The 24,227-nt window shown below is 45.0% G+C and overlaps 1 protein-coding gene across 2 annotated transcripts in view; it reads right to left on the bottom strand.

Annotated features, from left to right (window-relative positions):
- Positions 1-24,227, bottom strand: part of LOC123514282 — a 93,137-nt gene that overhangs the window by 33,138 nt on the left and 35,772 nt on the right. For both annotated transcript variants that reach the window (XM_045272103.1, XM_045272095.1), the window contains exons 6-8: positions 4,809-5,056; positions 3,334-4,638; positions 1,444-1,740 (exon numbers count right to left, since the gene is read on the bottom strand). In XM_045272103.1, coding sequence (XP_045128038.1) covers positions 1,444-1,740; positions 3,334-4,638; positions 4,809-5,056 — 1,850 coding nt within the window. The remainder of the gene's footprint in view (positions 1-1,443; positions 1,741-3,333; positions 4,639-4,808; positions 5,057-24,227) is intronic.

The following is a 24,227-nucleotide window of genomic DNA, read 5'->3' as shown; positions in this document are numbered from 1 at the left end:
TCAGCCTCTTTCTGCCGAAATGCTGCATCTCTTCCTATCTTTTATAGCTATTTTCATGCTAACTGCTCTACTAATCTTGCTAACTGCATGCCTCCCCTCCTCTTGCAGCCTTGCTGCAAAAGGTTTTCTTCTTCCTCTCATCCCTGTTCTGTCCAACTCTCTAACACAAGAGTTAATCAGTATTCTCAATCATTCAAACCTTTCTCTGGTAATCTCTGGAACTCTTTCCCTACTTCTGTATTTCCATCTTTCTATGACTTGACTTCTTTTAGAGGGAGGTTTCAAGACATCTGTGTCAGACTTTTGGCTATTTCTATACTATTCTTTTAGGGAGCTTGCATTGAAGTGGGCCTTTTTTCAATGTTTTGTTGCCCTTGGCAAGTTTCCTTCTCGCATAAAATAAAAAAATAGATAATTAAATATATAAAAGCAATGAAAAAATATTTGGTGTTAATTTCTTTTGCCTTTATATTTTCAGGTACTTGTGTCTGAGTTAATTAATTGTCAGATTAATAAATAGAGGGTGGTTGTATGTTGAAACTGGCAACAGCAGTAGAGAGGGAAAGACTCCCCAGGGCCCTTCAGCCAACAATGTGAGCAGAGACTCCTTCCACCGATAAGCGAGTTGCCTTATGCACTGGTAATAGCTCAAAACCTAAATATATGTATGTATATATACACGGTAAGTCAGACTCTGACTGACCCAGGGACTAAAGTTAAGAGTTGGATTTTTTCCAAAATCTTTTTCTCACTTTCTTGTATCTTGTCTTTATTGACATTATAAAAAATCTAATTCCAACAAAAAATTGCATTTTAGTTGTAGTTTAAAATGATACCAAACAAAAGTCAATCAGAGTTTATACTGATTTTGTGAAAATTTTCGAATTGTAAAATACTATTTTTCGAGATATTCACTCCTAAAGATTTTTCATAATTTCGTCCTTGTTTTGCTACTTGTATTCATCTGATTTACGCAAAATTTTCATACATGATTGTGTATACAATGGTGACTTCCTGGAGCATGATAGGATGATAATGCATCAGTTCCTCGCTTCTCAAGAAAGTATTATTCACTCATACGTGAGGGTTTGAAAGGAGCCATCCGTAATGTCACAGCAATCTGCTGTTTTATGACTGAATTGAAGTCATCATTAGTGTGTTGAAATGAGATAATGATACTGTGAAGTAATTATTACTCGTCTGGTCCACCTTTATACCTCTGTCTCAAAATAATCTTTTGTAATAATGTTATAGCAGCAAAGTCACAAAATCAAAGTTGCACCTAAACAAAATTAAAGTCGTGCCCAGCTCTGGTGATGTGGGGAATTCAGCAAATTTTTTGTATGGTTGGAATTTTCATGAAGGAATAAAAAGGTAACTAAATAAAGGTAAATGAAATAGATAAAAACAAAACCTAACCAAACAAAGAAGCAACATCTTCACCTGGCCAATGACGCGCACTACCAACTCCAGCAACTCCAGGCTTTGTGCTTCCTCCTGGGTCAGGTCAGAGTACACTGTGGAGGAGCAAATGCTGTCACTCCTTCCTCGGTGTGATTGCCCCTGTTGCTGCTGCTGCTGCTGCTGCTGCTGCTGCTGCTGCTGTTGTTGTTGTTGTTGTTGTTGTTGTTGTTGTTGTTGTTGTTGTTGTTGTTGTTGCTGCTGCTGGTCCTGTTGTTGTTGGTGGTGCTGCTGGTGCTTTTGCCTCTCACTTGGCTTGGATTCAGTCACTGATTGATCCTTGAGGGATGAAGTACAAAGAGTGATGTCATTATTACATGTAGTGCTTTTCTTTCATGTAAGAGGAGTACTGGTTGAGAGAGAGAGAGAGAGAGAGAGAGAGAGAGAGAGAGAGAGAGAGAGAGAGAGAGAGAGAGAGAGAGAGAGAGAGAGAGAGAGAGAGAGAGAGAGAGAGAGAGAGAGAGAGAGAGAGAGAGAGAGAGAGAGAAGGCTCACTGAAGTATCAGCTTCAAGGATCATCCAAAACTGGAAGACAAGTGTCTTAAAACCTCAAGCTTGAAAATGTTCCTGCCGTAGAATGGAGGATATACACACACAGGAAAGGAGTTTACTAGAAAAAAAGAGTTGAATGATTGAGAATAGTGGTTAACTCTTGCATTAGAGAGGTAGACAGAATAGGATGAAAGTACAAAGGAGAATAAAGATGAGGTGACTTGACCCACCTTTCACTCTCTCTTATACCCCAAACTTTGCTTTGGGTGTTTCTGAGTGATAAACTATATATAATGACATGCCCAAGAGCAGATCATGCATATATAATAAACAATATATGTGTGTGGGAGAATATATAGTAAGTCCTCGTTTTACACTACAAATGCGTTCCTCAAAAAGCTATTGTAAACCGACATTAGTGTAAACCAAACCCGTTTACCCGAGCTGGAATATGTTCCAGCTCGGTATGAAAGTCAATCGAAAAAAGTAAACAAACATCCATCTCAACCTTCAAGTTTTCAATAATAGATAGGGTCTTTTCTGAAATGAGGCTCAACGAGAGTGGGGCATGCTGGCATGTTTGGGTGTCTATCCAAATTTTAAGTAAATCCTCCATCCGATCCATAATGGGTTCCCGATGTTTTGTCAGCAATTTTACCTGCAGGCTTGAAGCATTAGCTGCTGCCTCCTTAACACTTGAAGCATTCCTCAAAACAGTAGCAACTGTGGTAAATTCAGGTAACGGTTTATAGCTGACAAGCCTTCCCCAAGTTCTTTTCTCTTGACTATATCAAGCTTTGTTTCCAACATTAAACTTTTCCTGGCTCTTTCACCCTTACCCACTTCTTCACTAAGATCCAAATTACGTTTCGGTGACATTTTGGACAGGAATTGGTCTTAAGTGCAGAGAATAATGTAAGTAAATCACCGAGCACAGTCTCACTGTTATTTGTCATGGTGGCGCGAAAGTGACTGGTTTGTTGTTGGTCTGACTTGGTCGCAGTGCAGCGCCACAATCACAGGCAGCGGGAATTTCAAATATCGTATGTGCGATTTTTTTTATCGTAAATTGAAAAAATGGTAGTAATTGTCAATTATCGTATCTGCGAATTTATCGTATACTAAACTAGTGTAAAACGAGGACTTACTGTACAGGAATTTCAACCTTATTATGAAGGAATAACTTTTGAGTGACATGTAACATAAACTGGAGTACATCAGAAATGACACTGAGGGAGAAGTCGTAACAAAACAGTAAAGATTGTAGAAGTTGAGAGAGAGACCGGAGTTTTTTGGTTCCTGATGACCATTCGACGTAAGAATGAATATGTTTTCTTAATAACATGATAATAAAACCACACTCCTGTATGTCTCACTCACCTGCAATGGTGTGTAGACTTCCCTCATGCTCAGCTGGCGGCGTGTCTGACCCTTTTTCCTCACCCGGAACTTGATTTGGTTCAGATTGACAAAGAGAGACTTGCCATCCTGTCCACCAATCTTCACATCGCTGCTCCTGGCCTCCCTCGGTGGTGGAGACTGTCTTGTGGAGGAAGGATCAACTGCATCACTCCCCTCAGCCCTCCCAGCACCATCAGTCTCTTCACTCAGCTTTACCTTCTTCTCCTGTATCTTGGTCAGTGGGGAGTCTCGTCCTCTCTTCCCAGTGTTTGGGCTTAGTGGTGACTCTGTACTACCTTCAAGTGTTAAATTCTCCACAGTTTTCCCTGTCTTCTGAATGTTGCTCTCATCATTATCCTTTTCTTTAAGCAAAGTTTCTGCCTCCTCCTCCACAGACATCCTTTCCTCATTCTCATTCTCCTCCTCCTCCTCCAACTCCTCCTGACTCTCCTCCAGCTCACTTAACTTTGACTCAAGAACTGTTGGGGAGAAGCGGCCATCATCATCTGCCTCTTTTTCTTCCTCATCCTCATACTCCCAGTCAGACGGTGCACGGATTGGGGAAGTTGAACGTAGTGGAGAGCCAATCAGAGGGGAGTGGATGCGAGGGGAGTGTGGTGGAGAGGCGGTGGGGGAAGTATGAGCTGCTTCCATATTCCAAGGGAACAGGGAGGTGAGGGGTGAGGTATGAACATTTGCCATGCTAACAAATGGAGGTGAAGTTATGGTTGGAGATTCACTTCTTGCTGCTGGAGGTGACCACGATGGGGAGCCTTGTTCGGATGACTGGTGACTTTTTGGAGAGCAGGACAAACTACCAGGGCTCTTGGGGTTTGAGTAGCTGGTTGGCAAGGGACTTTGATGGTTGCTGGAGTTTGTTGTCTCTGGGGATGCTGATGAAGAGCTGCTGTGAGATGCCCCAGGCCCAGAATCCTTGGGGGCTATTCTTGCGTCCTTGAGTTGCAAAGGTGTCAAGGATGCTTTCTTTGAATTGTGAGTCATATCCTGTTTTGTTATGTCATGTTTATTCTCTTCCTCTTCTACTTCCATTTTGTTTATTTCACTGTTTAAGTCCTTCTGTGCTACCTCCACTTCTCTCCCTTTCTCTATGCTACCATTACTTTTTCCTTCCCCTACTGCAGCCTCCTCATCACCCATCAGTATGGTGTGGATGCACTTTCCTGGGAGGGAGTCACGGCGCACCTCAATGTACTTGGTCATCAACTCGTCAAACTGTTCTGCCAACTGAGGCAAGAGCTTGGCCGCCAAAAGGTGCTTCAGAATCTGGGGAGCAGAACGTATTACTAAAAAAATAAAAACATAAGACAACAACAACACCCAAACCAAAGCCTTAATAGAAGCACAACACACAAAAACACTCCTTAACCATGTCTCAGAAACAACTATGCTCCACACAAAGGAAGGCAAGGAACACAACATAAAAACTTCCTTACTGTGTCTCTATAGGAATAATTATGCTCCACGCCCAGGATGGCTCGCAAGAGGGCCGGACGCAGCTTGGGGTGGGCACGGTGAGCCAGCAGGAGACTCACCAACATGGCTACACCACCACAGTCAATGAGTTGCATCCATGCCCGACCCAGGAAAGTTGGTGGCTCGGAGAATGATCCAAAGGTGAGATTGTTGCACTCATTAGATCCTTCACAGAACTTGCACAGTGCCAGGATCAGCTTCTCCTCCTCTGGCAGAAGAATAAAATAAGAACAAAAGAATATTATGGACACTACTAGAGGACTGTACACCTACATATGTCAGTCACTACTACTGCTAAAGCACCATACACCTAACAGTCAGGGTTCATTTCCTGCTAATGTGGTTACAGATCACATGCTACCAGTGTGTATTCTGGTGGGGCACGGATCTGAGTTTTGACTGATGTTTGCATCCATAACAATCTGAAGATCATGTTCAGTTCAGTGATCTGTGAGGCACTCTGGGAATTTATGAGTCTCTCTTAGGCTCCTGTAAGGATCACTTTAGACCTGTACTCCAAGGCTGAGAGTGCTGCTAAGAACACGGTGAGGAGACCATCCAGCTTCCTTCTTGTGAAAGGGGACAAGACAGATGCACCTTGCAATGCCACTACTCAGCACTAGCATGGTCTAAGTACTGATCTGAGTTAGACCAGAATCATTGTAAAGCATTACCAGCACTGCCAATATCTGCCTGGCCATGTATGTGGCAAGGACACGGTATCGGAAAACTTATACACAGTAGCTTTGTCCACAACAAGAGTGGGTCATGTTTTGATGTCTTACGAAGGAGTGGTCTGGCCTGCTGTGTTATGGATTTACCCAGTATCAGTATGTAGTGTCAGTATCTATGCACAATAAGCCTAAGATCTTTAACCCTTACCATCCCGTACACGTGTATGTACGTTTGTGGACAAAATGCCCATTCACGTATATTTACGGCATAAGTTTTCCCACCTCATTTCATATTGAAAAAGGCGCGTTACTGTTGCCATTTCACTAACCATCAATCATCTTTGAGTTGTGAGTCAAGGACGTGTGGTACATCCCCTCAGAGCCTGGTAGTCATGAAAGGAGACAGTTGCATGCATCGTTTAGGTGCTCTCACAAAAGATGAATGGACAGAGATATTGTAAAACAAGTCCATTTAAGTTTGATAAAGTAATGGAAACATATCTAAATTACAAAATAACTGTGAAAAGTGAAGAAAAACGAACTCAATATATCAAATTTACACTGTATTGTCACATCTCTGGTGGTGCGACCTTGTAGGGGATTATCGTCAACATCTCCACTTTTACATCACTCCTCTAGCTGTAAGTGTTGGAATATTTTTTCTTGCTGTCTTTTCCTATTTATTTTCGACTTAGATTTTCATATTTTGAGGTACAATCAGCTCCAGTGCGGGTCTAGCTGTACTGAGTGCACAATGTACTATGTGTAGTACTACGCCTCAGGGTATCGCTGAAACATCTCATTAAAAAAATGAGGCCCCACACACATAGGAAACACTACCTTCAAAATAGAATCAGCACAATAGCGCAGTAACCCCTACCTACAATCACAATAGCGCAGTCACCCCTTAGGGAGGCGGTGGCATAGTGGATAAGGTGGTGAGCGTGGGATCGGGCAGATGTCCACGCGTAGGTTCGAATCCCACCACGTACAGCCTTAAAACAATTTGCCATTTGTCGAGTGGTTTAAAGTTACCTACATATCACCATGATACCCAGGTTGTAGGTGGTTACACTCAAGATGAGCTTAGGCGGTGATATGGGCCCTAATATGGGTACCACTATAAATAAAATTGCCTGCGCCACTAATGGGCGGAAGCTGAACAACGCTTCCAATACACTCTTCAAGTGTGTGTACAGGCGCTATAGGCCTTACCGCAAAAAAAAAAAAGGGGAACCAAACCCCCCATACCCGACCTCCCTACGTCCCGTTTTCTATCTTTGGGAGGTCCCTCTCCTGATAAGAAGACGCCATTCCATGTTTCAGCGCTCGTGGTAGCCAGACCTACACTCGTTTGTGCCTGTTTCGCCGGCTCTTAGAGCCGGTGTTTTCTCTGGGTGTTTCTTTTCAGCTTTTCCTCTTGCTATTTGGCAAGAATCTTGGATTTATGGACAGATTACACTGTGCTGTGCCCTTTTCATGTGTTTTAGTGCAGTGTGGTACCTTTATTATGTGTGTTTTTTGTGACCATATGGTGGGGGAGCCGGCAGGTGTTCTCGAATGTTCTCGAGTGCGTTAGTGGCCCTTTCTTTTGGTGTAGGGCATAGTATTTGCTCATGGCCTCTGCTGTTTGGCTCCCTGTGCGTGTGAAGTGTTTTTAAGCCACTTTTATGGCGTTTTGTCATACTTTGCGGTCTTTTGCGCCGCCGAGTGTTGTGCGTCTCCTAAGCCCGGATGGGGGCGATAAAGTAGTGTTTTACGTGTGATATCTTTTCAGTTCATCGTGCCTACTACCAAGTGCCAGTTTTCCTCGGATGGCAAAGGGTGCGCATATGAGTTTTCATGCGATGGCCATGACTTGTGTGTGCCCCATCGTCCCTGTGTTTCCAAGGACTTCTTGTTTGACACTGACAAGTGTGAGAAGTGCCGAGAAAATGTGAAATTCCTCCAATCTGTGGGCAAGGTGGATAAGCTTTGCCTCCAGTACACTTCGCTGCACCGATTGTAGGAGGCGGTGCAGTGTTCGGCCAAGAGGAAGGGGATGCACACGGTCTGGAAGGACGAAGCCTTCCGCCTGGCTTTCATGGGCGGGGCTCTCGGACGGCAGTCCCGTCTACCCTGTCCTCTGCTGGCCGCTCCTCCCCCCCTCCTCGGTCGTGGAGGATCCAGTACCAGGGCCATCTTCGGTACTTCACGATCCCGTGGCCGGGAATCCGTCTCCAGTGGTGCCGCCTTCCGCTCTCCCTGGCCCCCTCGAGCCCCTGCCTCCTAACATCCACGAGCTCCTCTCGGGGATTTTGGCCCATCTCTCCTCTGCTGCTCCTCTGCCATGTGCCCAGTCCTCAGCTTCTCCTCTGGTGGCGGACCCTCACCCTGCTATACCTCTTCCCCTCTCTAGTCCGGCATCTCAGCCGTACGGGGTGGATTCGTCCCCTGTCTCAGACGCCCCCCCTTCGGAGGAGGAGTTGGAGCAGGAGGTTCTTCCGGAGTCGTGGGCTCCTGTGCCTCCTGATTGGCAGGTGTCTCAGGTCGCCGGGTCGGCTGTCTTACTCCACCAAGATGGGGCCTCCCAGGGGGAGGCGGCGCCAGTGCCTGGTCAGGAGGTGTGCTGGGGGACGTCGTGCCACTCTCCCCTTCCTTCCTAGCATTTTCGTCCCCTCTCTCAAGCGACCCAACCTACTCCTTCCTTGCCGTTACCGTCCGTGGACGAGCTCTCGCTTTGTTTGCGGGCCTGTCTCCTCCTTCCCTTTCCTCCGAGGGTGAGGAGTCGATGCGGCGCTCGATGGGCGTGTCATGGACGGCGGGCCAGGCAGACCAGTTCCTTAAGGTGGCCAGGGACTGGTGGGATCAGTCGATAGCACGGGCCCAAAGTGCTCCTGTTCCCAGACTGTCAGCTAAGCCCAAGACTCCTCTACTTACGGTCGGGGACTCTCTGGACGCCCGGGTGGGAGTTTGGCTGTCAGCGCGTTCTCCACCCTACTTTCCTCCTCCCTTGGCCACCCCTTCGTCAGAGACGGTGAGGCAGGCCGCAAAGGACAAGGCTTTTGCGTTGGATGCCTTTTCTTCTTTTCAGGCCTTGCTGATGGCAGAGAAGATCTTGACGGTTCTGTCACAGAGGCAGGATCTGAACGCACGGGTGTCCTCTTCACTCCTGTGCTCTAACCTCCTGCCCCTGCTGCACTTCGCCCTCTGGCAAGGGCTCCGGAGATGGCTTCTTCCTTCACTCAGGCTCTCTCATCCCACTTAGCCTGCTGAAGGCAAGTGGCCTCTGCTATCTCCAGCGCAGTCGGCCCTTCTCATGGGGGATCCACTGGGAGCTTCCTTTGGGTCTACACAGATGGTGGCGGAGGCTCTTGCACGGTCCCGTCGGGTTGCGGTGGTTTATCGGGGAGCTCCACCAGGCCGCGCAGGCTCTGCGAGAACCCGCGCTTCATCGTCTCAGGCGGCCCCTCCTCGATACCAAGGCCCGTCGCACTTCCAGAGGACCTCCAACAGATTCCTCCCCTACCCGTCAGCTTCTCGCCAGGCCCAGTCCTCTTCACGGGAAAGGAGAGCTCCGCCGGGTCGGGATGGCGGTTTCTCTACCCGTAGGGCTTTGGGCCAGCCCTTTTGGACTACCACCGCAGCGCCCCAGGGATCGCGGCGGTGACTCTCCAGTGCTGGGTCGCCTGTCCAACGCGGCCAACAAGTGGCCGGTCGGCACGTGGGCGGGCAGGGTGGTTCGTCAGGGCCTCTCCTGAGAGTGGGCTCAAGGCCGTGCCCCGCGTCTACGGATGCCTCCTCCCTACAGCGGTTGGGGCTTCCAGGCGTCCGACGGTCGACAGGGCCGGGGACGCTGGGAGCAGGCCGACGCGCAGAGGCACGTCAACGTGAGGGAGTTGATGGTGCCTCTGCTTTTCCTTCAGCAACAGGCGGACCTCCAGCAACTCCACGTTTGCTTCTACATGGACAACGTAGTGGCAGTCCAGTGTGTGAAGAGGATGGGCTCCTCCCGGTCAATCTCCCTCCTCAGGACATCCGAGGCCCTCTTCAACCTGGCAGCGTCGCATCATCTTATGCTGTTAACCGTGCACGTGCCAGGCAGGGACAATGTCTGGGCAGATGCGTTGTCCCGCAGCGATACTTCCTCAGTGGAATGGTCGCTCGACCCAGACGTTTTCACGGATCTAGTGGAGTTGTTCGGTCTGCCCGAGGTGGACCTGTTTGCATCATCGGAGAACCATCAGCTCCCACAATACATCACCAGGAGCGTGGTCACGGCCACAGGAGGGCTGGACTCCTTTCTCATGGATTGGAACACATGGGGGTTCGTTTATCTTTTTCTCCCCCAGCGACGACGGTGATGAAGGGCGGTGGTGCGCAACCTGGAGACGTTCAGGGGCCGAGTTCTTCTCATCGCCCCTCTCTGGAAGACCCAGCCCTAGTGCCAACGTCTACTGCTCTGGTGTCCTTCCCCTCTACTTCTCAACAGACTGGCGGTACGGGGCCATGGCGTCCGTCAGTCTGGAATATCCTCCAGCTTTCACGCGTGGAGTTTCTGCAGGCGTGCTTGACCACCTCCCTCTCGCCTGCGGTCTCTTCTGATGTCATCAAGGGGTCCAGGGATTCCACCCTCCGCCAGTACGAGTCGGCATGGAAAGCTTTCCAGCTTTTTCTCCGCAATCGGCCCTTTTCTTATATTTCTTTTACCTCTTGTTTATGACTTTTTGTCCTTTATGTTCCATGTCAGACGCAGAGCTGCCCCGACCGTTGCCACCTATGCGGCTGCTCTGGCGGACCCCTTGTCTTTGGGGTTTAACATCACCATCAGAGGACGGGTCCTGGATTTACTGAAAAAGGATCACTTCCACCAGCGGCCTCCTGTGAAGAGACCAAGGATCTTCTGGGCTCTGTCCAAAGTCCTGACCCTCCTTCGGGGCCCTCCTTTTACTAATTCTACCCCTCAACAGAGCTTGCAGAAGGCTCTGTTTTTGGTGGCCATGGCTTCTGGCTTAACCCCTTCGCGCCGGATGTTAAATAAGCCCGCCTGTATGATATACGGGTGGTAGTGCCGTCTTGTGGCTGGAAACTCATGCAAGCTTGTCATACTTGTCATCTTTGTGTATTATGCTGCTATCTTTTAGTCACTATATCGCCTTCGAAGAGGAAAGTGGACGCTTCTCTCTTCGGAGAGAGAGAGAGAGAGAGAGAGAGAGAGAGAGAGAGAGAGAGAGAGAGAGAGAGAGAGAGAGAGAGAGAGAGAGAGAGAGAGAGAGAGAGTGTGACATTTGCTAATATTTTAGACACAAGCGGGGCGCATGTAGCTTATCTTCGAGAGGAAGAGGAGGAGGAGGAAGGAGAGGGAAACGAAGGGAGGAGGAGAGAGAGAGAGAGAGAGAGAGAGAGAGATTACAAAATTTGTTGTTTTGTATTTGTGTGTGTGTGTGTGTGTGTGTGTGTGTGTGTGTGTGTGTGTGTGTGTGTGTGTGTGTGTGTGTGTGTGTGTGTGTGTGTGTGTGTGTGTGTTGTCACGAACTTATCTTCAAGGCGGAGCATATAACTTATCTTCGAGAGGGAGAGAGGAAGAGAGAGAGAGAGAGAGAGAGAGAGAGAGAGAGAGAGAGAGAGAGAGAGAGAGAGAGAGAGAGAGAGAGAGAGAGAGAGAGATGGGAACAGTCTATGCCATTGGGTAATTTTAGACACAAGGCGGGACGCATGTAGCTTATCTTTAGTGATTGGTGGAGACAAGGATGGTGGGAGGAGCACTAGGATTTCAAGGACAGCATACGGCGTGTGTAGTTGGTATCCAACACACTATACAGGACAACTGAACTGAAGAAAGCTCAGAAAAGAAATATGACGCCTACGTAGGCATCACCGTATTTGCTACTGGGGCTTCATAACGCCTACATAGGCGTCACCGTATTGAAGGGGTTAAGGGCTTCCCAACTTCACGCCCCTATCCGGAACCCCTCCTGGCTGGTCTTCTCCAGGGATGGGCGATGGGTCTCCCTAGCACCTTCTCCCAAGTTCTTGACCAAGAATGAGAGGGAAGGACACTCCTTGGCCCCCATTGTGCTCCAGGCATGGATGGAGGGACTTCACCACCACCCTCTTTGCCCTGTGGAGTCCTTGTGACAGTATGTTGGGTCAACTTCCGATCCCCAACATACCTGTCTATTCATCTGGCCTGACACCCACAAGCCCCTATCCAGGATCCACATCTCGAAGGTCCTCTGCGGGGTGACAGAGGAGGCGGATCCAGGACATGCACCAAAGGGGCATGAAGTGAGGGCCATGTCGGCCACCATGGCTTTCCTTCGCCACTTCTCCATGGATCACGTACGGGAGCATGGACATTGGGCTTCGGACCGCTCCTTCGTAGCCCACTATCTGGATCACACGCTGGAGGAGGTCCCTTGCACCTCCATGGCAGGGCCTCCTTTGCCTCCCGGACCCCCCTCTTCGCCCTGACAGGTCGGAGTTAGGGGGATGGCAGCGTAAGGGGAGGTCGGCCACCCTACGAGTCCGGACCTCACCTCCATCTTACACGGCAACGACGCGGGACCCTTTCCCTATCCTCTGGTACAAGGAGTTTTTGCTGCTTCCAGAGCCCCTCTTACTCCTCCCAGATCCCCCTCTCCGACCCAACGGGTCGGACTTTGTGGGGTGGGGATGGTAGCTTCGCTCACCCGACGGGACCAGACCTCACCCCTCCCAAAGGTTGCCTCAGCTCTACCGAACCGTGCTCCACACACTGGTCCAGGTATGCTACTCTCTCGGACCGTCCTCACTCTGCCAGGTTAGAGGTTCACAGTACCCTTCCCTTTCAGTATAGTCTGGCGGCGGATCCTTCCTCCACTTGTGATGCAGCTAAACCCGCACTGGAGCTGATTGTACCTCAAAATGCGATGTTTGAGTTACCGAACTATTGTTCAAAAACATCTATTTTGAGTGAAGCAGCTCCAGTGCGGGTGATCGGGGCCCTCTTCCTCCACTTCGCTCCCTCCCCCGGTCATCCTTCGCCAGATTCGGTTCTCGCGCTTCACATGGAACGGCGTCTTCTTATCAGGAGAGGGACCTCCCAGAGATAGAAAACGGGATGTAGGGAGGTCGGGTATGGGGGTTTGGTTCCTTTTGGTAGGGGGTGACTGCGCAATTGTGATTGTAGGTAGGGGTTACTGCGCTATTGTGCTGATTCTATTTTGAAGGTAGTGTTTCCTATGTGCGTGGGGCCTAATTTTTTTAATGAGATGTTTCAGCGATACCCTGAGGCGTAGTACTACACATAGTACATTGTGAACTCAGTTAGTACAGCTAAACCCGCACTGGAGCTGCTTCACTCAAAATAGATGTTTTCGAACAATAGTTCGGTAACTCAAACATCGTATTTTAAGATTAATTAATGCTTAGAAAAAAAAATCCCTCCCAAATGCAGGATGGGGGAGGGAATAACCAGAACTAATGCGAGACTGTAAGGGTTACAAAGCATGAGCTGACATATCGGCTGCTAGCTCTAAATGAATGGTTCGGGCTGTTTCAAGTGTAAACAAACATACCACATTTGATGGCTCATAAGATGAACATTTTCTCAAAAAACAAGTCTCAGGAAATGAACCTATATTCTATGAGGCCAAGGTTCAACAATGAGGCAGTGGTTGGTGGTCAGTCTATGGCAACAGAGGCTCTAAAATCAAACCCCAGACATCTTCATACATGTAAACAAAGTAATGATTGGTACTACTCCACAAAACAACTCTTTCTTTCAAGGTAACAATATATAGTGGGTCAAACATACCAGTAATTCATACAGAATGACACCAGGCAAGAGAAATTTACCTAAGTGACCATACACCACATGAACCAAAACACACACAGTTGATGATATTGATCTTGACACAGGCAAGCTTCACTGCGTTCTTTACAGTGTGATGCCGTTATTCTTTGAAGTAAGGTACATTTCCATACAATTAAAATTGCACCTATCTTTTAACATTCTTACATTGTATACATGTAAAAAAATTATGATAGAAAAAATTATGATTATTAGCCCTGTAGTCTCTCACAGTCAATGCTAATGCAACATGCCAGGTACATGTTTACATCTCACAGCAAGATTAGTATGTAGGCTACAAGCAAATATCAAAGTTTTTAAATGGGATCTAAATGCATGTGAAAGTCTTCAAATGTCAGGTGAAATCCTTCAATTCATATCTAGAGCTCTTTTTTCATTTCAATGTCTGCCAAAACTGGGTGCGTCTTATGAGCCATCAAGTTCCGTAGTCTTTCTTATGGCACTTGCAGACGAGTCACATGAATGTTTTTAAATTTAGTAGTCCAGGAAGCACAATCACTGTGCTTATGTGCATACTTATCCATGTGTGTGGTGGCAGTCAAGTTGTCTCACTATCAACCCCATCTTCACCTGCACAGTCTCAATGCACTCTAACTATTCATGGCTTGTTAGTTTTGTTGCTTCATTGGCTATATTTACAAGTAAAAAGTAATTACCAATTTGTTACTCTATTTACAGATTATTTACAGTGATATATATTTTTCACTTTATACCTCGATTTCTATGCAGTACAGTACAATAACTTACTCCCAGTGAGATCTCAATAACTTACTCCCAGTGAGATCTAATAGCACTAGTTCAGGAGGTGCTGTGAACCTTCCATTAAAGCTAGTTGTGATCTCGTTGAATGTTTTCCTTTGTGTCTCACAACTCAAGGGGGTAGTCACAGCCTACCCTCTAAAGACAGCTCTCCTTCTTCACACAAAACTACATGCACTTACCACACATACACCCTTCACTCCAAATAAAAATTTAAAAGAAAAATGGGACCCAAAATAAACAACGCCTTGGAGTCCCCCTCTGGGGAGGGGACCAAAAATGTCCCCAGGTTGGACACCTCTCCTGTTGAAGACCACAAATGCCTTGACACCTCCCTCAACTTTTTCTACATTAACTTCTGCAACATTCGCGGTCTTAGATCTAATTTTCAATCTGTGGAACACCACCTCTCCTCTACTAAACCTCATCTTCTTTTCCTCACCGAAACACAGCTGTCTGAGGCAACTGACAGTAGCCCTTCTCTGTTCCCTCCTACTTTCTCTATTCTCATTTTCATTCCAAAGCTGGATGTTGCATCTATGTACGCAACGACTTAACTTGCTCTCATGCCCACGCTCTTGAGCCTTCCGAATTTTCCACCATCTGACTATGACTTAACAGTCACTCTCAAACTAAATTCATCTGTGCTGTTTATCTCTCCCCTAACTCTTCTGACTATAGTAATTTCTTCGACTACTTAACTTCTAAAGTGGAGCACATTCTGTCCCTCTACCCTTTCGTTGAGATTTCCATTCTTGGAGATTTCAATGTTCACCAACAGCTTTGGCTTTCCTCTACCTTCACTGACCACCCTGGTGAACTAGCCTTCAACTTTGCTATCCTCCATGACCTAGAGCAACTGGTGCAACACCCTACTCGTATTCCTGACCGTCTTGGAGACACACCCAACATTCTTGATCTCTTCCTCACCTCTAACCCTTCTGCTTATGCTGTCACCCTTTCATCTCCGTTGGGCTCCTCCGATCACAATCTCATTTCTGTATCTTGTCCTATTTTCCAATCCCTCCAGGATCCCCAAAGCAAAGGTGCCTCTGCCAGTTGGGGGGACCTGAGGAGGTATTATGCTGATTTTCCCTGGAATGATTATTGCTTCCGTGTCAGAGACCCATCTCTTTGTGCTGAACACATAACAGAGGTGTTAGTATCTGGCATGGAGGCGTACATTCCTCATTCTTTTTCTCAACCTAAACCTTCTAAACCTTGGTTTAACTCAGCCTGTTCTCGTGCTATACATGATAGAGAGGTTGCCCACAAAAGGTACTTGAGCCTTCCATCTCCTGAATCTCATGCACTTTATATCTCTGCCGGAATCATGCCAAGTCTGTTCTTCAACTTGCCAAACACTCTTTCATAAATAGGAAATGTCAAAATCTTTCAAACTCAAACTCTCCTCGTGACTTCTGGCATCTAGCCAAAAACATCTCAAATAACTTCACTTCTTCATCTTTCCTCCTTTATTTCATCCTGATGGCACCACTGCCATCTCTTCTGTCTCTAAAGCTGAACTCTTTTCTCAAACCTTTGCTCACAACTCCACCTTGGATGATTCTGGGCTTGTCCTCCTCTCCTCCTCCCTCTGACTATTTCATGTCTACAATCAAAATTCTTCGTAATGATGTTTTCCATGCCCTTGCTGGCCTAAACCCTCGGAAGGCTTATGGACCTGATGGGGTCCCTCCTATTGTTCTCAAAAACTGTGCTTCTGTGCTTGCACCTTGCCTGGCCAAACTCTTCCAACTTTGTCTATCGACTTGTACCTTTCCTTCCTGCTGGAAGTTCGCCTACATTCAGCCTGTTCCTAAAAGGGTGACCGTTCTAACCCCTCAAACTACCGTCCTATAGCTTTAATCTCTTGCTTGTCTAAAGTTTTGAATCTATCCTGAATAGGAAGATTCTCAAACATCTGTCACTTCACAATCTTCTGTCTGATCGCCAGTATGGCTTCCGTCAAGGTCGCTCTACTGGTGATCTTCTGGCTTTCCTTACTGAGTCTTGGTCATCCTCTTTTAGAGATTTCGGTGAAACTTTTGCTGTTGCGTTAGACATATCAAAAGCTTTTGATAGAGTCTGGCATAAAGCTTTGATTTCAAAACTGCCCTCCTACGGCTTCTATCCTTCTCTCTGCAACTTTATCTCAAGTTTCCTTTCCGACCGCTCTATTGCTGCTGTGGTAGACGGCTACTGTTCTTCTACTAAACCTATTAACCCTTTCCTTCCGGCACTTAAACTATTTTCCCGTTTGCTATGACGGCTAAAAATGGTAAACCTAGAAATTGTCAGAAAACTGTTTGAATACTAATAATTATTTTCTCTTTGTTATTCGGAATACAATGATGTACTTTGTAGCTCGATATGACCTCTAAAAATTCAGTTTATGCCTTATCAAGGATTCCTCCTCCTCCTGCTGTGTGATCCGTCTTCCAGAAACAGCCGGAGGCGATGACACACACACACACACACACACACACACACACAAAAAAAGTCAGGAAGTGGAAAGAAAGGAGGTAAATTACAAAGTTGCAAGTCTGGAAAAGGAAATCAAAGAGTCAGGAGAAAACTTTGGGCCTTGCTGAAATTATAGATCAACAGATCATAGAAGAGAAGATAGCTGAGAAAGTGGTGAAGGTTATTAAGTCAAATGAGACATTGGTGAGGAAACTGTAGACAAAAGAGATGTGTGGTGATATTTGGTGTGGAGGAGGATAAGACACCGAGTAAAATGGAGAGAGAAAAACATAAAAAGGTGATAAATAATATCATTAATGTGGTGCAAGAGGAGGAAAAGACCTAGTACAAGAAATAGAGGACTTCCATAGAATTGGAAAGTTCACAAGAGAAGGTATGAGGCCAATAAGAATCAAACTTAAGTCACAAAAGGATGTAGATGAATTGGTGGAGAAGTCATGGAGGCTAGCCCAGCAGGAAACAACAAGGAAGATTTGGTTGAGAAGAGATCTCGGTGAAAAGGAAGAGAAATGTTAAATGAGTTGAGAAAGGAGGCTTTGAAAAAAATGAAGAGAGGACAGAAGAAGAGAAAGAGTTTTCTGGAGAATCTTGGATATGAGACTGAGGAAGTGGTTCATAACCCAGAAAAGTACAGCAAGAAAGGACTAAAGAAACTTACATATGAGCGAAATGTAATGTATTCCAACATAAATGGAGTGATATCGGGATTTTAGAACTCAACGATTACTTGAGGACAAGAACCCAGATATTGTGGGTCTTACTGAAACAAAACTGAGAGAGGAGAAGACCTGATGAAGGTTGGAGAAGGAAATATAACGTTTGGAAAAGAAATAGAGTAGGTAAGATGGGAGGAGGAGTGATGTTGCTGGTTAAAAAGATATAAAGGTGGATCAAGTGAAAAAGGTATGGGAAAGGCAGAAGTGCTAAAGATCAGAGCAGAAACTAATGAAGGAAAAAGAGGCACTACATAGTGGTGTACGTACCACCTAAGACAAATGCATGGTCAGTACAGGAATATGAAGAAATGATAAGTGATACAGGAACATGTCTGGAAGAAATGTTGGGTGGCTGTGAACGAACTATAATGATGGGAGATTTTAATTGTAAAGAGGTGTGTTGGGAGGACTGGTCAATGGAAGGATCAGAGACAACATGGGAAATACACTATTGACACTGGCAATGGAAAATGTGTTAACTCAGTGGGTCAAAGAAGATACTAGGTTTGGAGGAGAGGAGCATCGTCAAGACTGGACTTGGTCTTTAGTACAGAGCCAATGGTCATTGAGGAGATGAGGGTGGAGTGCCCTTTAGCAAAGAGTGATCATGCAGTTTTGGAGTTCAAGGTGATAGATGAAGAGAAATCTAGAAGAAATGAAGAATATAAAGTGGGAAGATGGAATTATGCCAAGACAGATTTTGGAAACCTAAAGAAATTCTTTCAAGAGACAAATTGGATGAAATTCAAGAGTGCTAAGGAGCAAATGAAAAGTGGAAGGAATTTATAAAAATATACAAAGAAGGTGAGAAAAATTTGTACCAATAAGACAACATAGAAAGTTGGAAAGCAGGACTGGTTTAACGATAGATGTGAAAAGGCTAGAACAAGAAAAGAGGATGCATGGAAGAGGTGGAGAAGGAAAAGACGGATTAAGCAGTGGGAAAGTTACAAAAGAGCAAGAAATGAATATGTGTTGATTAGAAGAGAAGAAAGAAAGAAACAAGAAAAGGATATAATTGATAAATGTAAAGACCAACCAAGGCTTTTTACAGACATGTGAACAACAACATCAAAAATAGAAAGTATTGAAAGTTTAGAAGTAAATGGAGTATGCAGTGAAGATCCCAGGAAATGGCAGAGGCTATGAATGGATGCTTTCGGAAGGTATTCACAAAGGAGACTGCTTTTGACAAACCACTGGTAATGGAACAGAAAGGGATTATGAAGGAGTTTCAAGTAACTGTGGAGGAGATCAAGAACATGATGGGGAGTTTAGAAGTGAGAAAAGCTGTGGGACCTGATGGGGTATCAGGATGGATTTTAAGAGAATGCAGGGAGCAATTGGCAGAAAAAGTTTGTGAAGTAATTGATGCCTCATTAAGGGAAGGTGTAGTGCCCCAAGACTGGAAAAGAGCTAACATTGTCCCAATCTATAAATCAGGTAACAAGAGAGACCCATTGAACTATAGACCAGTGTCACTTACAAGTGTGGTAGCTAAGATGTGTGAGAGGGTGGTGAAGAATAGATGGACAGACTTCTTGGAGAAAAATGACATACTTTGTGAGTGTCAATTTGGTTTTAGAAAGGGCGTTCATGCACGACAAACCTGATATGTTACTATTCGAGGGTGATAGATGTAATACAGGAAAGAGATGGTTGGGCTGATGGAATATATCTGGATTTAAAAAAGGCCTTTGATAAGGTACCACACCAGAGACTGATCTGGAAACTTGAAATGGTAGGAGGAGTGCATGGCAGTTTACTAAAATGGATGGAAGACTTTTGGTAGGAAGAGAAATGAGAACAATAATTAAGGACAGACCATCAGAATGGGGATTGGTGGAGAGTGGAGTTCCACAGGGATCAGTGTTGGCACCAGTAATGTTCGTCTACATAAATGACATGGTGGATGGGGTGTCCAGTTATGTGAGCCTATTTGCAGGCGATGCAAAATTGTTAAGAAAAGTGAGATGTGACAAAGATTGCGAACTACTCCAGGAAGACTTGGACAGAATATGGAAATGGAGCTGTACATGGCAAATGGAGTTCAACACGACAAAATGCAAGAAAATAGAGTTTGGCAAGAGTGAAAGAAGAATCAGGAGTATGTACAAGATAGGAAATGAAGACATAAAACCAGTCATGAAGAAAAAGACCTTGGGGTGACAATTACCAATGACCTATCGCCAGAGAGACATATAAACAAAATAATTGGAGAAGTATTGAACTTATTGAGGAACATAAGAGTGGCGTTCGTATATCTAGATGAAGAAATGATGAAGAAAATAATTACTGCAATGATAAGACCGAGGCTTGAATATGCAACAATACAGTGGGCTCGAACTTAAAGAAACACATAAGGAAACTAGAGAAAGTACAGAGGGCTGCAACGAAAATGGTGCCTGACTTAAGAGATTTGACTTATGAAGACAGACTGAAAAGAATGCAACTTCCAACCCTGGAAAACAGAAGAAAGGGAGACCTGATAGCAATATACAGAGTGATGATTGGCATGGAAAAATGGATAGGGAAGATCTGTGTATGTGGAATGGAAGAATGTCGAGAGGGCATGGGAAAAAACTAAAATGGCCACTTATAGGAGAGATGTGAAAAAATATAGCTTCCCTCATAGAAGGGTGGAAGCATGGAATAGTTTAGACATGGAAGTGGTCAACGCAAGGAATATTCATGATTTTAAGAAAAAGCTGGACATTAATAGATATGGAGACGGGACAACACGAGCATAGCTCTTTTCCCGTATGTTACAATTAGGTAAATACAATTAGGTAAATACACAAGTGTGGTAGCTAAGATGTGTGGGAGGGTGGTGAAGAATAGATGGACAGACTTCTTGGAGAAAAATGACATACTTTGTGAGTGTCAATTTGGTGTTAGAAAAGGGCGTTCATGCACGACAAACCTGATATGTTACTATTCGAGGGTGATAGATGTAATACAGGAGAGAGATGGTTGGGCTGATGGAATATATCTGGATTTAAAAAAGGCCTTTGATAAGGTACCACACCGGAGACTGATCTGGAAACTTGAAATGGTAGGAGGAGTGCATGGCAGTTTACTAAAATGGATGGAAGACTTTTGGTAGGAAGAGAAATGAGAACAATAATTAAGGACAGACCATCAGAATGGGGCTTGGTGGAGAGTGGAGTTCCACAGGGATCAGTGTTGGCACCAGTAATGTTCGCGGTCTACATAAATGACATGGTGGATGGGGTGTCCAGTTATGTGAGCCTATTTGCAGGCGATGCAAAATTGTTAAGAAAAGTGAGATGTGACAAAGATTGCGAACTACTCCAGGAAGACTTGGACAGAATATGGAAATGGAGCTGTACATGGCAAATGGAGTTCAACACGACAAAATGCAAGAAAATAGAGTTTGGCAAGAGTGAAAGAAGAATCAGGAGTATGTACAAGATAGGAAATGAAGACATAAAACCAGTCATGAAGAAAAAGACCTTGGGGTGACAATTACCAATGACCTATCGCCAGAGACATATAAACAAAATAATTGGAGAAGTATTGAACTTATTGAGGAACATAAGAGTGGCGTTCGTATATTTAGATGAAGAAATGATGAAGAAAATAATTACTGCAATGATAAGACCGAGGCTTGAATATGCAACAATACAGTGGGCTCGAACTTAAAAAACACATAAGGAAACTAGAGAAAGTACAGAGGGCTGCAACAAAATGGTGCCTGACTTAAGAGATTTGACTTATGAAGACAGACTGAAAAGAATGCAACTTCCGACCCTGGAAAACAGAAGAAAGGGAGACCTGATAGCAATATACAGAGTGATGATTGGCATGGAAAAATGGATAGGGAAGATCTGTGTATGTGGAATGAAAGAATGTCGAGAGGGCATGGGAAAAAACTAAAATGGCCACTTATAGGAGAGATGTGAAAAATATAGCTTCCCTCATAGAAGGGTGGAAGCATGGAATAGTTTAGACGTGGAAGTGGTCAGCATAAGGAATATTCATGATTTTAAGAAAAAGCTGGACATTAATAGATATGGAGCGGGACAACACGAGCATAGCTCTTTTCCGTATGTTACAATTAGGTAAATACAATTAGGTAAATACACACATATGTACAAGATAGGAAATGAAGACATAAAACCAGTCATGAAGAAAAAGACCTTGGGGTGACAATTACCAATGACCTATCGCCAGAGAGACATATAAACAAAATAATTGGAGAAGTATTGAACTTATTGAGGAACATAAGAGTGGCGTTCGTATATTTAGATGAAGAAATGATAAGAAAATAATTACTGCAATGATAAGACCAAGGCTTGAATATGCAACAATACAGTGGGCTCCAAACTTAAAGAAACACATAAGGAAACTAGAGAAAGTACAGAGGGCTGCAACAAAAATGGTGCCTGACTTAAGAGATTTGACTTATGAAGACAGACTGAACAGAATGCAACTTCCGACCCTGGAAAACAGAAGAAAGGGGAGACCTGATAGCAATATACAGAGTGATGATTGGCATGGAAAAATGGATAGGGAAGATCTGTGTATGTGGAATGAAAGAGTGTCGAGAGGGCATGGGAAAAACTAAAATGGCCACTTATAGGAGAGATGTGAAAAATATAGCTTCCCTCATAGAAGGGTGGAAGCATGGAATAGTTTAGACGTGGAAGTGGTCAACGCAAGGAATATTCATGATTTTAAGAAAAGCTGGACATTAGTAGATATGGAGACGGGACAGTACGAGCATAGCTCCTTTCCGTATGTTACAATTAGGTAAATACAATTAGGTAAATACACACACTCTCTCTCATCTTGAGGGAAATTGTACACTTCAATGAGAGAGAGAGAGAGAGAGAGAGAGAGAGAGAGAGAGAGAGAGAGAGAGATTTCATCCCTTTTCATATCAAGTTTCAGGCAAATAACATTATATATCTATCTCTCTCTCTCTCTCTCTCTCTCTCTCACACACACAACACACACACGTAATGGGGAAGACTGGCTGGGTGACCAGCAGGCGACCAAAGCAACTAACATTATATCTCTCTCTCTCTCTCTCTCTCTCACACACACACACACATGCACACGTAATGGGGAAGACTGGGTGGGTGACCAGCAGGCGACCGAGGTGAATTACACACGCTTTCATGCACCAACCTGTTAGTATATCTCTCTCTCTCTCTCTCTCTCTGACAAGTTACCTTCTACCATTTTATTATAAAATCGAAGCTAATGAAAAAATTAACATGAAAGAATGATAGGTAATATTTTTTTTGACTTTCCAAGTCCTCACAAATGTCTTCGCTTTCTTCAGTTTCTTCTTCTAAATATTCACTGTCACTGTCTTCAAACTCAGAAGCACTGCTAAATACATATGTTCTGTCCTGCTCCATGGTGAGTTATGATCTGAGATCCTTCGCTGTTATCAGGATGTCTCTTCACACTTATCATGGTGCTTTCCACCCGGCGGGTTGCTGGGGTTGCCAAGTGTCGCCCGGAGAAAGGGAAAATAGCTTAGTTACCGCTAAATTTCCAGACCTATAGTGACAACACTACATGTGGAAACATGCCAGAAACTTCTACTCACCATCTGACTCGAGAAACCGTGCTTGGAGCTCAAAATTGAGGCACAAAATTCTTGATTACGGGTATGATCGCCGTCGCTACGGACGCATTGATGCAATCGTATATATACGATTGCCGGAAGGAAAGGTTAAATAGTGGTGTTCCTCAGGGTTCTGTTCTGTCACCCACTCTCTTTCTATTATTCATTAATGACCTTCTTAACCAAACTTCTTGCCCTATCCACTCCTACGCTGATGATACCACCCTACATCTTTCCATGTTCTTTCAGAGACGTCCAATCCTTCAAGAAATCAACAGATCACGTGGGAACACGCCACGGAACGCCTGACTTCTGATCTTTCTAAGATTTCTGATTGGGGCAGAGAAAATCTAGTAGTTTTCAATGCCTCAAAAACTCAATTCCTCCATCTATCAACTCGACACAACCTTCCAGACAACTATCCCCTCTTCTTCAATGACACTCAACTGTCTCCCTCTTCCACAATGAATATCCTCGGTCTGTCCTTTGCTCATAATCTTAACTGGAAACTTCACATCTCATCTCTTGCTAAAACAGCTTCTATGAAATTAGGTGTTCTGAGGCGTCTCCGACAGTTTTTCTCGCCCCTCCAACTGCTTACTCTGTATAAGGACCTTATTCGTCCCTGTATGGAGTACTCTTCACATGTTTGGGGGGGTTCCAGTCACACAGCTTTGCTTGATAGGGTGGAATCGAAAGCTCTTTGTCTCATCAACTCCCCTCCTCTGACTAACTGTCTTCAGTCTTTCTCACCGAAATGTTGCATCCCTTTCTATATTTTACCGCTATTTTCATGGTAACTGTTCTACTGATCTTGCTAACTGCATGCTTATCCTCCTCCTGCGGCCACGCTGCACAAGGCTTTCTTCTTCCTCTCATCCCTATTCTGTCTAACTCTCTAATGCAAGAGATAAGCAGTAGGCTCAATCATTCATCCCTTTCACTGGTAAACTCTGGAACTCCCTCCCTGCATCTGTATTTCCGAATTCCTACAACTTGTCTTCTTTTAAGAGGGAGGTATCGAGGCATTTGCTCCCCCTAATTCTGGCTGACGGTTTTGGCACTTTTTGAAGTCTTTGGAGAGCCAGCGCTCAAGTGGGCCTTTTTCTAACTTTCTTTTTTTTGCCCTTGGCTGGCCCTCTTCCCTACGAAAAAAAAAAAAAAAAAAAAAAAAAAATTGAATCTACTCCCTTGTTGCATGGTAGAAAACTATATCGGTGGGAAATGTTTTCCACAATGGGTGTTTTCACTGAATCTTGTGGTATCACTGGAATGACTCTGTGTCAGACTGTGAGACTAGATCG

Source organism: Portunus trituberculatus, chromosome 5, assembly GCF_017591435.1.
Source record: "Portunus trituberculatus isolate SZX2019 chromosome 5, ASM1759143v1, whole genome shotgun sequence".
NCBI classification, from domain to species: Eukaryota; Metazoa; Arthropoda; class Malacostraca; order Decapoda; family Portunidae; genus Portunus; species Portunus trituberculatus.
The sequence above is the reverse complement of the archived record's forward strand: the minus strand, read 5'-3'. Positions and strand labels throughout refer to the sequence as shown.